General features: G+C 48.2%; 1 protein-coding gene across 1 annotated transcript in view; it reads right to left on the bottom strand.

The window, feature by feature from the left end:
* CDYL (chromodomain Y like) overlaps positions 1–7,259 on the bottom strand; it is a 156,171-nt gene extending 148,912 nt beyond the window's left edge. Inside the window, exon 1 of the mRNA XM_059937831.1 lies at positions 7,029–7,259. Within this exon, the coding sequence (XP_059793814.1) occupies positions 7,029–7,052 (24 nt within the window). The 5' untranslated portion in view covers positions 7,053–7,259. The remainder of the gene's footprint in view (positions 1–7,028) is intronic.
* Between the last annotated feature and the right edge of the window lie 5,861 nt (positions 7,260–13,120).

Raw genomic sequence — 13,120 nt, 5'->3', positions numbered from 1 at the left:
AACCTCAGGCAAAGGAAAGTTAGACAAGACATGCCTATATATCAGGGCGGGCAGAACGAAGATGTTGAACGTTTTGCTTCACAAGCATTTGTTGTAACTATTATATCCATTTTCATAAACAGTTCCCCTGAAATCTAGTTTACACTTTATTTGCATTCTCAGTATCTTTAGGTAAATCTCAAGCATCGGCTCAAGCCCTTGATCCCTAGTCACGATACCACAAATTCCAATTCAACACGTTTCTTCAGATTCTGGCAAAAAAAGCAAACAAGGTTCCAAAGGGCACTGTCACTGCAAAATAACAGATCTTCAATAAAATGTAATTCTTAGCACTTCATTGGGCTTGCAGGAAGCAAGGAAAACATCCAAATGCCCCAGTAACTCCTCCAATCCAACCGTAATGAATGAGTCAATCTTAAAAACAGACAAACATCAAAGATGAAGAAAGCAAGCCACAGACTAACAGGTTGGGGGCAGGGGTACCCAGAATATTTAGAAGTAAAAAAACATAATTGTTGAAATTAAAAACTCAATGGATGAGTTAAAGAGTGGATTAGACACAGCTCATTAGTGAAGTAGAAGTGAGATCCAAGGAAATACCCAGAATGCAAACAAAACAGAAACAAGGAAATGGCAACAAGAGGGGGAGGATGAGGAGATCTAATAAGTGCCTCCTTGGAATTCCAGAGGGAGAGTTTAGAAGCACAGCGGGATCTGATGGTAAGATGGCCAACAGTCTTTTACAACTGGCAAGGCACAAATCCACAAGAGAAGCACAACATATACCAAGATTATTAACAAAAAGAAAGTCACACAGAGATACACTGTAACAGGACTAGAGAACACCAAAGTCAAAGAGGGGATCCCAAAGCCACCAGAGACAGAAGACAGACCTCCACGCTGACAGCCTCCTCAAGAATAACGGGGAAGCCAGAGGACAACGGAACGATAGCTTCAAAATGCTGAACAAAAACAACCAAGTAACTAGCTTTATTTGGAATCAAGTCTATTTTTCAAAAATGGGGGCAAAAGAAAGGCATTTCCAGGTAATCAAAAAACTAGAGACTTTTCCACCAACAACCCCTCCCTAAAGAAATGTCTAAAGGACATACTTAAGGGAAAAAAAAAAAAGAATCCCAGAAGGAAGTTCTGAGATAGAAGACTGACGATCAAAGAAACTGGTAAAGACACAGGCAAAGCTAAAGAAATACTGTCTGTATGCAAGAATAATGCTCTACTTTGCGAGGGTTTTTGCACGGATGCTGATTAACACTGGAAAATAATAGCATGCAAATTCAGGGGTGGATCAGATTTAAAGTATCTCAAGGCCTCGCACTGTCAGAAGTGGAGCTAAAATATTAACCTGAGGCTGTACGTATGCGGAATTTCAAGAAGAGCCACTTAAACACTACAACTAGCATGCATCTTCCAAGCCCCATCAGCGAGGTTTGAACACAGTTTCACCACAGGCTCTGGCTGAAGCAGAGCTGAGTTTGGCAAAAACAATGTCAAAGTCATCAATGAAGGGTAGTGAAACCCAAGGCTTAGCTCAAAGGTCTCAAGAACAAGTTTAATACTTTTGGGGTCACAGATTCCCCCCGAGAAACAGAGGAAAGCTGCTGATCCTCTCCCCCCAAAAAACACTCTTATTACTTGAACAAATTTTCACACAAAGCAAAAGACCTTTCCCAGACTCCCCAGAGAACAGGGGCCTCCCAGGCCTTGACCAGCTTAAAAAGCTGGAGAGAATTAAGTTGGTGTGGGAAACAGTACAGTTGGAAGTTCTCCCCATCCTCGCATTAAAACCACAAATGTGGATGAGGGACTAAGTCTTGGGCGTCACGTCTGGGGGAGGGGAAACTGGAGGTAAGTCATTTATTTAATTCACTCTTTCATTAAAATGTATTGAATAATTCAACAATTACGCAACTATTGAAAAATGTGAACTGTGGAAATTAATGACCAGAAAAAAGATCCTAGTTTTAAAAACTGTACTCACCAATCTTACAATCTGGTGGACAAGTGCACCATACGATGAAGATAGCAAACAGACATTCCAGAAACAGCCCTTATACCTAACTACCGAGTGTTTTTAATGCTCCCTTCCTGGAATGACTCAGTTAAACACCGGCAACGGTCAACGGGCCCGCAAAGGACTTGTCTGGTCCACCTGGAGCTCGACTTCTTCAAAGGCACATCCCGACCCCTCAGTGTTGTCGCAAACAGACCAGTGCAATCCAGAGGCTCCTAACTCCACCCACATTCCAGAAAGAAGCTTTCTGAAGCGGAGATTCCTGTCTCCATCCAAACACTGAAAACTACAAGCTCATGGTCTGGGCCCCAGAATCTGCATGTATTCTATCTTAACAGAACCCGCAATGATGCTATGTGCCTACAGATACACACAATATACAAATGATGACTCCTTATTCACAGAAACTCGACTTAGACCGGCTCTGTGCAGCTCAGATACACAGAATTGAATGAAGTACTTCCAATACACCATGAAAATACATTCAATGGTTAAAATCATTACAGAGCATGAGGAAAAGATTAAATGATTCTTAGGTATCACAGCAAGAAGAGAAAAACTTATTCGAGTACACAGGACCTGGAAGCAAATTCAAAGGAAAAGCACAGGTGATGTCGCCACACTCCTGCTCAGGCAGGAGTATTCTCCGCAATTCACATTTAAGAGAGTGTGTTAATGTTCAAAACACACCCCGCCCACCCACACACACACGTGACTCTACTACCACACAATCAATCCCAGCAGTCAAATAACGCTTTCTGCTTTCTTATTTTGGGGGATGTCAATCTCAAGAGCCAGCTAACCACACACGGCAGATGCTGGTCCGTCTTGACCAACAGTCACGGGGTCTCCTCATCTTTGTGAAGTGCATCTGGACCACACGTGCGGATCTGACTTACAACTAAAATTCCTGAGGTACGCGGGAGAGGTGCAATCTCATCCCAAATTAAGGAGAAAGATCCGAAAGACTTAAATTTCCCCCAAATCCTGATTATCCTTCCAAACCAATCAACTTGAAGACACGTTTTATAAGCCAGGTGTAATTTCATTCTTAAAAGCTTACTTCCATTTTTGATTGCCTGAAACATGCATGTGTTGGATAAATATTTTCTCAGAAGGCCAAGACAAGATCACTGGGATCTTCCTGAATTTTAAATTAAGCTACTACAGTAGTTCTCAGGGGGAAAAAAACCCACACCCACTGAGAGAAAGGAATGGTTAAGATAAACAAGAACGCTGCTTTCATTGTATTAGATTCCTTTCTCAAAGCACATGAACTCACTCTTCTGGTGGTTATTTGGCCACTAGATAGGTTAAGATCCTTTTGATCTTTTCTTTCCTTTGGTGATATAATCAATATAATCAAAGGAAAAAAGGTTTGGTTTCAGGGTTTGAGCACAGCGTGGTTTTTCCTTTTCCTTTAAGAATGGAAAATAAAGATGTTTCGTAGGGTAAACGTAACCACTTAACACCTGGCTATAGCGTTTTATCAACTCTAAACGGCTTTGACATGCTAATGTCATTCAGGATTCACAATTCTTTGAAGCAGTGATTATCATTCCCATTTTACAGATGAGGGAGTTCAGGAGAGAGTTACTTAAGACATACAGCTCTTCCCTTCCCAACACAGAAGGGAAGAGTGGAATCCACAACGTCTGGCTCTAAGTCTAGAGCTAGGATTGGAGCTAGAAGGCCTTTAACTACTCCACATCCCACCCTCCATACGCCCAACCCCAGCAGAAAACTCAGCTCCAGAACAGCTGATCATCTAAAGCAGAGGCTAGCAAACTAAGACCTGGAGGACAAATCCAGCCCACTGCCTGTTTTTGTAGAATCCATGGGCTAAGACTGTTTTCCACATTTTTAAGTGATTTTTCTTTTTTTAAAGAGGAAGACTACTTCATCACATGTAGCAATGACACGGAATTTGAATCTTGCCGTCCATAAACAGCTCTACTGGAGCACGGCGCTCGCTCCTGTAGGGCTTGGCCGATGGCTGCTTCTGGGCAGCAAAGGCAAAGCTCAGCAGTGGTAACAGACTGCCTGGCCTGCAAGGTCTCAACTATTAATAACTATCTGGTCCTTTACGTAAAGTTTGTGGACCCCTGATGTAAAGGATGCTTGTTTTTTTTGTGAAAACTAGAAAGTTCAGAGCATGGGCAAATTTAAAAAACCTGTCTTCCCTGATCCCAGCTGCTGGCGATGCGGGGGGTAAATCAATTCTGTCCTTCAACGAAGAGTAGTTCTTGCAATTTTTGGAGGCTAAAGCTCCATCCCATCTTCTCTAGGCTCTGCTCCCTTATTTTTTTATTCACAAGGTACAGTTACAATAAGCACTTAAACATTTACTAAGGACCTATCACCACATACCAGGAACCATGCTAAGTGTTGGAGATCTCATTTCTTTTTAGGTGAGAAAACAAAGGCTTCGCAATCAGGTAACTCGCCCAAGTTCACGGGGCTACGGCAGCCCCGCGCTCTTACCACGCCCAGTTACTTCAAAAAGCAAGATGTTGAACTTCCTCCTCTGCCAGAATATCCCTCTGGAATTGTGGAGTCGGAGGCCAAACATGAAACTTCTCCTTCGATTTAGGCAGAACTGGACAAAACCAGGCAACTCATGCCCCAGGACCCGGCTACTAACATACCTTAGTGCTCCCGAACCCCCACCCCCCCGCCCCCCGAGACAAGCTGCCAGTCAGACGCAGCGCTTACTTACGACTACTATCATTTCTGCCTCACAAATAATACTGCCTTGATTACAACAGTACAATTCTATACCTTTAGAAGCAAATCCAGGCCTCCAGGAGGCATGTTAGATCGGGCAGGACACAATAATAACCACCACTTTCTGAGTGTTCTCTCTGGGAACCGCAGGTATGCTTTCCATGTTTTTTTCATTTAAACGTCACAGGTCTATGAGGTAAGCTTTGATCCCAATTTTACAGACGGGGACACTGAGCTTTCAAGGTTAATTTGCTCAAGGTGACAGGGTTGGATTTCAATAACTAGGTTTTCTGACTCCAAATCCAGGCTCTCAATCGCTATGCAGAACTTTCAAATATCAACTTTCAATCCTCATATAGTCAAAGTGGTGCCTACAAGTAAAGGAGAAGTGAGAAAATTCACCTTGAAATATACTGACCACACTATTTACCGTCACCCCAACTCTACGCTTATAACACTTTTTTCCAAAACTAAAACTCAGAATCAAGAGTTCAATTGTGCAGGTGTGTCATTTTTCTGCAATGTACTTAGTTCTTCCAACAGATGCTCTTTGAGGGCATGCACCATTCCCATCCCTCATCCCTCCCTAGCTCCCGACGGACCCTCCACAGGGTAGGCATTCAATAACACAATGAATGAACACAAACTCTGTACAAAATGTGACTTATAAATGGATGCTGCCGGGAGAAGGGAAAACCTGAAGATATACAGTAAGCAAAGAACTAAATTTAGTTCATAATGCACTGGTGGTAAAAGTGTTGTCTTCAGAATAATTTTTTACACATGAGATACAACCTATGTATAAGGTGCTACCCTCACCCACACACTAATGGAACAAGTTGACTGATTATGTATTTATAATCACAAAAATGAATGAAGAGTGAATACTCAAGCCTCAACTCTCAAAGAATAGTCTAATGTAGAAACCAAAATCCCTCATGCTCTCACACTATGTACTTTCCCAACTGCGTGCCTTAGCCTCTACTTCTGGGCCTTTCCCGAACACAACACTTTCCTTTTTAGAAGGGAAGCTTCTTGAGAACAGGGAGGTTTCTTTTTCCCTTTAGTACCCAAATGACCCAAGATAGTATCTTGAATACAGTAGGGCACAGCTAACGTGTGAAATGGTTGAACAGAATGGAACATTTTCAGTGCCAGCTAAGGTACACTGACCACGTACAATGTAAGGGGAGGCCAACAACCTTACCATTGATTCTCCAGAAGGCAGCCTCCTCCTGAGAACTTTTACGAACACTTGCTTTTAAAGCAACAAAAACTTGCTTTAAAAAAAAGCGACAAAAAGTTGCTAGAAGGCTATCACTGTTGGCAACAGAGCTCCATTCTGTGCCAACGGCGATAACATACCCACAAGAGAAGACCCCTCAGAAGGCTCACCTGGTTCTTATTAAGGGTTCACAGGGGCCAAGGGGCTCTACTCTTTACAGACGCTTCCTTAAGTCCCTAAACACCCAGGTCCCTAAACGCATCCAAGAGGTAAATCAAGAGTAATGCAGTTTTAGTCTCTTACGAAGACCTATTTACAAATACGTATACGCAACAGAAGAACCATTTGTCCAAAAGAACAGGGAGCCTTCCAAGCTTCTGTACTCCCAGGAAGTCGACTTCCCAACACGTCAAGAAGTTACATCGAGGCGCACAAAATGTGCCTCAAGACCCAAACTGATAACCGCACCACTTTAAGTCGAAGCTGGCGGACCGATCGCCCACAACTCAAGAGTTCCGAGGGTGCCCTTTCTCACTCGCACCGCTGCGGCGCAAATGAATGACGGTGTATCAGCGTTAAATTTAAATTTCCTGGCTCCGGCCACAATGCTAACCTAATTAAAGCATGTGGTCAACGCTTAGCCTTCTCGGTGCGATGTTGTGCATCGCTCAGGCCAGCAGCAGAGTCGGGAGACAGTTGCACCCTTCCTCTCGCCCCCCCAAAAACCGGAGGCAAACCCTCCCCAGAGCGCTCCGCCAAACGGCCAGGAAAGCGCCCCCGTGCCGCCCACGGACCCCGCCCGGCGGCGCCGCGGGCTCCGCACCCACCGCCTCGCCGCGGGCACTTTGGCTCCGTCTGAGCAAGTCGCTCGCCTCAGCGCTCCTGCCCCGCGGCCGGGACCCCCGGCCCCGCAACTCGGGCGCCGCCGCCGGGCCCGGGCGCACGCGCTTCCGTCCAGCAAACTGCGGCCGGGGGGGAGGGGGCGGCGGGCCGGCCGTCGGGCGGGGGCCGGGCGGGGCGGCGGGCCGGGGGGAGGGGAGGTACCTCGTACAGCTCCTCAGAGGCCATGGTGGGCGGCGGAGCGGGGGGCGCGGGGCAGGGCCGGCGAGGCGCCGCGCAGCCGGCGGCCGACACTTTGTTTCAGTTGGGTCCCTGCGTGGCCTGCGCTTCCTGCTCCGCTCGGCTCCGGCGCCGGGCGGGCGCGGACCGGCGCTCACTCCTGCCGGTGCGGGCCGCCGGCCGGGTTGTGCGCAGGAGCAGCTGCGCAACGCGCCCTCCGCGCCGCGCTCACTCCCCGGCGGGCCGGCTCGGGCTCGGGCTCATCGCGCCGCCGCGGGGCCGGGCCGGGCTGGGGCGGGCGCGGCGGCGGTGCACGGCGGCGCGCTGGCTCCGCGGCTCCCCCTCTCCGGTGTAGTGCAAAAAGCTTCCTACTTGCGACCGAAAAACCTGCCCCGGCTACTGAGCATGCCCAGTGCGGCCGCCCGGCCCGGCCGAGCCGCGCTCCCGCGCTCCGGGTTTTCGGGCCGCCCGCGCGGGGGGGGCGGGGCGGCCGGCGGGCGGGGCAGCCGAGGGGAGCGGTGGGCCGCGCTCCGGGCGCGGCGGGCGGCCGCGGGGAGCCGGCCGGCAGGAAGGGGAGGAGCCTGGGGTGGGGGCGGGGCCGCGGGAGGCGGGGGCGGGGCGGTGGGCGGGGCCCGGCTCGCCCCAGTGCCCTCCGGAGGTCGGGCTGGGCCGCGCCGCCGCCCGCGCGCCCGCCTCGACGTGGGGGCCGGGCCCGGGGCGGGAGGGCGGAGGACGGCGGCGCGCACAGGGGCAGGCACCGGAGGGCCCGACGTTGGGCAGGGGGCTGCGGGGGGCGCGCCGGCCCGCGTCCGCAGCCCGCCGCCCCGACGGCAGCGATGCGCAGCCTCCCTGCGGAGCGCGCGGAGCTCCCGCCCCCGCGCGCCCGCCGCGTCTCCTGTCCGGGCCCGGCCAGCTCGCGGAGGGCCGGCGGCGTGGCCAGGTGGCGCCCCCGCCGCACCACGTGCCCGCCTCCCCCGCGGCCGCCGCCAAGACCCGGAGCCGGAGCGCGCGCCCGCGTGGGGCCCGGCGCGCTCGGCACGCGTGCTCGGCGGCAGGCCGGGGGTGGGGGCCGGGGCGGGAGCCCGGCGCAGTCGAGGGCGGCGCGAGGGCGCGGCCGCCTCCGCTCGGCCCGCAGCTTCCCCCGAGCTGGGCCTCCCTGTTCCTCTCGGAGCGTCCGCCTCCTCCGAAGAGCAGCTGGGAGGAGGGGCCGGAATCCGGGCTCCAGGGAGGTCTGGGTTCCAATGCAACGAAGCTGTCAGTGGTGGTTCTCCTTGGCGGGGGGGGGGGGGGGGGGTGGACGGCGTGGACAAGCAGGCGACCGGCCCTCCCGGGGCCACAGCGATGGTCAGGCCCTTCCTCCGCCTGGCAGGGGAGAGGGGCAAAGTGGGGTCGGCTCGCATGGCTAGCTCGCGGGGCACACCTGCCGGGACACTGGACGTTTACCCATCTGTGCGGAATGAGGAAGGGGCTGCCTGGCCCGACCGCCCAAAACAGCCGACAACTCCGAACCTTCCTGCGCACAGAGAGGACCTTCTCTGTGGGGCACTGCAGAGACCCTGTCTCACGTTGTCCCCCACCCCTAGGCCTGGAAGCCCCCACCAAACCCTCATGTCTCCCAGGGCATTCTCCCCTGCCACCCCGTTCCTGGTGCTCCCTCTGGCTCCAATTCGTAACCGAGCCCCTAGAAACCAGGCTCCTCCCACCAGCTTTCTTCCGAAAACCCAATTCGATGGTGCCCCGTACGCGCAGTTTAGTAACCACAAGGCTTTTCACCCACCCCGCTGAGCTTCCTGCCCTCTCCAGGCCCACGAACAAGCGCAACGCTTGCCCTTAAGTCACTTCAAGTCGAATCACCATTGTCTTCACGCCGGCGCTTCTGCCTGCGATTCCCTCTGCCTGGAATGCCCCATTTCTACCCTAAACTCCTGCTCCGACGTCACCTCCAAAGCAAAGCCTTCTGACTTCCAGGGCAAAATTAGTCACTCCCTCCCCAGCCACTGAGGCGCGCTCCATTGCGGAGCTTTCCTCGGTATACTCAGTTCTATACACTCTTCCTTCCCACTTCTACACGATGACCTTCCCCAGATCTCGTCTTCCAATTCGACTCTCCAGCCCCCCACACCATTCTCTACCTACAAAATAAGTTTTTATTCAGTGAATTGGAATTCCAGTGTCCACAGCAAAGCCCCTGACACCTGATACACCTCCGATTCCCATTACCAGATGCTTCGACAAGAGAATCACAAATTAAAGTCCTCACCTCCTGAACCCGTCCAGGCGCCCTCTCTGATGGCCCTGCCAGTTCTCTCTGCCCTCCTCCAAACATTAGCGCTTCTTAACACATTATTTGCTGCATCTGCTTCTCGTCTCTCTGGCACACAAATTCATCAGCCTAAGTTGTAAGCTCCTTGAAGGCAAGGACTAGAACTTTGTATACCCTCCAAGTCTCAAAGCAATGACCGCTCAGTACTGCAGGCGCTCGCAGGCTTGCAAGAGGTGGTTCAAAGTCACACAAGCACAATACAGCATGAGTAAGAAAAAAGGGATCCTCAGTATAAAACGAACAGACACATCTCACCTAGAAACCTATATGCAATCCTAGACCGATGTAAATATAAAGTCCCCACTGTTACCAAGGGGAGGGGAGGAAGACAGGAGGATGTAAAGACAACCACAGCTCAGATACTGAGCTACTACACTGGCTAGACATACAATCCTAACCTAAGGAGACTTCCCTCATCGTGGAAAAAAAGGGAGGGGGGATTACAGCGTTAAAAAAAGGTAACTCCAAAAAGTCAATGTACACGGACCTTTAATCCTGATGACCTGGGTTATCTAAGCTGCTGTGATTAGCTGTCAGCATCAGGAGGAACCGCGGGGTAGAAGTCAGCTGCGTAACAAAGCAGGAGCAAGGCATTCTCCTAAGCACGGGTCTACCTTTCTCCTCCAGTGATTAGTCGGTTTCCATCTTAATTAAGAACAAGGCAGAGGAGACCTGTACTAAAGTACTCGACCAGTGACTGAGAACTTGAGGTCAGCTGTCCACTGTGCTCCTCTCATTCCCCCCCCCCCACCTAAAACACCCACTGGTTTATTTAATGCTGTTTTGCTTATGTATATATTTCACCTGGTTAGTTCGATTTGTCTTACTTTTAAGCAAATTCCACTCTCTTCCCTCACTTTTTAAATATAAACAACATTTTATCAGTGCTCATAACAGAAGCAAATTATGTCCAAGATTGTTTAATAGCTTTGAATTTATACCACTTTTTATGAAATAGTGAAGTTTTGCAGTAGTTACCATGACCACGTGTGTGGGTGCTGTGAAAGTACTTTGAGAATAAAAGTGCAGTCACATCCCCTAAACACATCAAGGAAGATATCTTTCAGCACAATAGTTTGTACCAGTAAAATATACAACTCTTAAAAATTATAGACATAGTTGAGAAGCAAGATGATGGAGACATGCGATTAAAATACACATATACTCGTTCTAAGCTTCAGTTCTTACCTGATCTGAGTTAGTGGTGGAGACCAACATACACCAGTTCACTCCTTTTCCAAATTTATTTGAACGATTGGTATTCGACAATCGGTACCACTCAAGATAAGACTCTTCAGATCAGGAGTTAGAGCCATTCCACATCTCGGCAGAACAATGACTAATATCTTAAATTAAAGGTTCTTTCCTTTCCCCACCCAACAGCCCAACCAATCACTTCTTCAATTTTCCCAAGAATCTGCATTTCATCTACATTTGAATCCCAAGGCTCCTGAAAGGAGATGGGGGATGGGACTGGAAAGACAAAAGAAACGGAAAATCTAGCAACTCCTGCTCTCAGAGTCAAAGGCATTTTAAGGTTGGGTGACTGTGGAAAAGGGCTGATAACAATCCCCTTCAGCAGTTCTGCACCCCAAAGCATAATCTATCTTGGCTACCTCCACCAAAACCTAAAATTTAACTGCAGTTTTTATCAAGAAGTGACCCGTTTGTTTCTTTGTGCACACTGAGGCCAAAGAAAAGTTAAATACCATTCTTGTTATAGAGCGGTCACTTCATAAATCTTGGGGAAATTGCTTTCTCAATCACTTACTCAAAAGAAAGTAAGAAAACTTCAGGCGTGACAAAGCAAAAGAGAGAAGCACAGAAAGCCAGTCATAAGATGAATTCAGGTGCTAGGCCCTTCTCCAAATTTGGAGCCAAACAGCTCTTCCTTCCCTGAAAGCTTGAATTGGATACCAATGGCCCCTTCTTTTCAAGACGACCAACAACCTCTGATTCCCCATTTCAGCTGCTGCTTCCTTCCCTGGCCAAATCATCAATTTCCCCATTTCAATCGGCAACCTCTCCCTGCCTACATCCATCTTGGTCCCAGGTATTATTCTCTCTTTTGTGTGGAAGCAAGTACCTAATCCAGCTGCCGCACTGCTGTTTCCTGGCCAAACACTATGACTATTTAATCTCTTTGCCCTAGTGATAGCAGTTCTGAGACTTCTTCACATTTGATTTCACCTATTTCCTCTTAGGCTGAGGTTCCACCACTGGCAAAACCTCATCAGTTTACAGTTAAGGGTTATTTTCTTTCTCAACTAGATTTAGTGTTTAACTGCAATTCCTTTTTCTCTTTAGCCAACGGTGATTCTACCCAAAGAATCCTTGTAATATGTCTCTGTTGTACCTTCCTTTGACGGAAACAATCAAGACTAATGAAATTTTTCATTTGTAACTTTATACATTGTTCCACCTTCTGGAGGGAGAAAAATAACCAAAATTCATAAAGAGTAAATAGCCTTGAGACACTGCCATGACAGTCGGTTGACTTTATACCAGGGCAGTAACTAACTCATTTTGGATTCCTGAAAAAAAACATCAAATGTAAATATCCCTTGAATTATTGTGATGGGTCATTATGTTTGTCACTCAAGTGAGACCATCCCAGTAACCTCATTACCTTCTGGACTTTTCTAGAGAGAAAGAGATTATCAGTCAGAGAGCAAGTGGGCAGAAGATGAGAGCAGACATTCTGGCTGGTAGCACCAGGTGTACAGGAAGCAAGGGAACCCAGAATATGCCCAGAACCACAGCAGGTGGAGGTTGAAACCTAAAGCAAAGAGTACATGAATCTGAAAATAAAGCTTGAACCACACCAGCGTATGGAAACAGGTACTGGGGCTTGATTGTTTTCAGTCACTAGTATTGCTCAGTGCAGAGGTTCCCAAATTGTCCCCAGACCAGTAGCAACACCTTCACCTTGAAACTTATTAGAAGTACAAATTCTCTACCACCACCCACCTACGAGCACCCAACAATCTGTTTAACAAGTTCGCCAGGTGATTCTGATGCACACTGAAGTTTGAGAAGCACTGGTTTAGGACAGTTTTGTTTCTTTGTGGTGGTGGTTTATTTTTTTAATTGAGCTACAGATTTCAAACCAGTAGTGGATGTTTACATTATTTTAGTAGCTCTTGATTAGCATTTTTTAAGTGAGACGGGGTGGAATGGATAGAATGGAACGAACTTGGAAAAAAAATCAGAGTGCATCCATCACTCCACTAGGGTGGAACTACTGTTTCCATTAAATACACACATATTTTTTAATATATAGATATATATATATGTATATATATACACACACATGCATATATATACATACACATGTATATTATTATACACTAGGTCGTAATGTAAAAGACATTTCTTACATTTTGATCAAGACCAAAAAATTTGAAAACCACTGTTTGGGAGATGGGTAACAAACCCCTGCAAAGTTGGATTGCTAATTATATATGAATGGTATTGCCAAAGTGCTCTAAAATCATTTTCTTAAATGGCTTAATGATCCCTTTTTTTGTAGTACAAATTATTTCTCCATAAATGCTACAAAGGTGTTCAGACCAGGCTCCTTTCCGAATTATCACATATTCTAGATTAATATATTTTGAATAAAGAGGATTTACAGTACATATTTTAGGCCTTTTCTTTCCGAAGAATGTAAAAGCTTTTCCAAAGAATATCTGTAACTGACTCTACAAAGGGAATGCAGTTTAATTTGGTAAACAGCAACGTTAAAAAAAAT

The sequence above is a fragment of the Balaenoptera ricei genome, chromosome 11, assembly GCF_028023285.1.
Source record: "Balaenoptera ricei isolate mBalRic1 chromosome 11, mBalRic1.hap2, whole genome shotgun sequence".
NCBI lineage: Eukaryota > Metazoa > Chordata > Mammalia > Artiodactyla > Balaenopteridae > Balaenoptera > Balaenoptera ricei.
The sequence above is the reverse complement of the archived record's forward strand: the minus strand, read 5'-3'. Positions and strand labels throughout refer to the sequence as shown.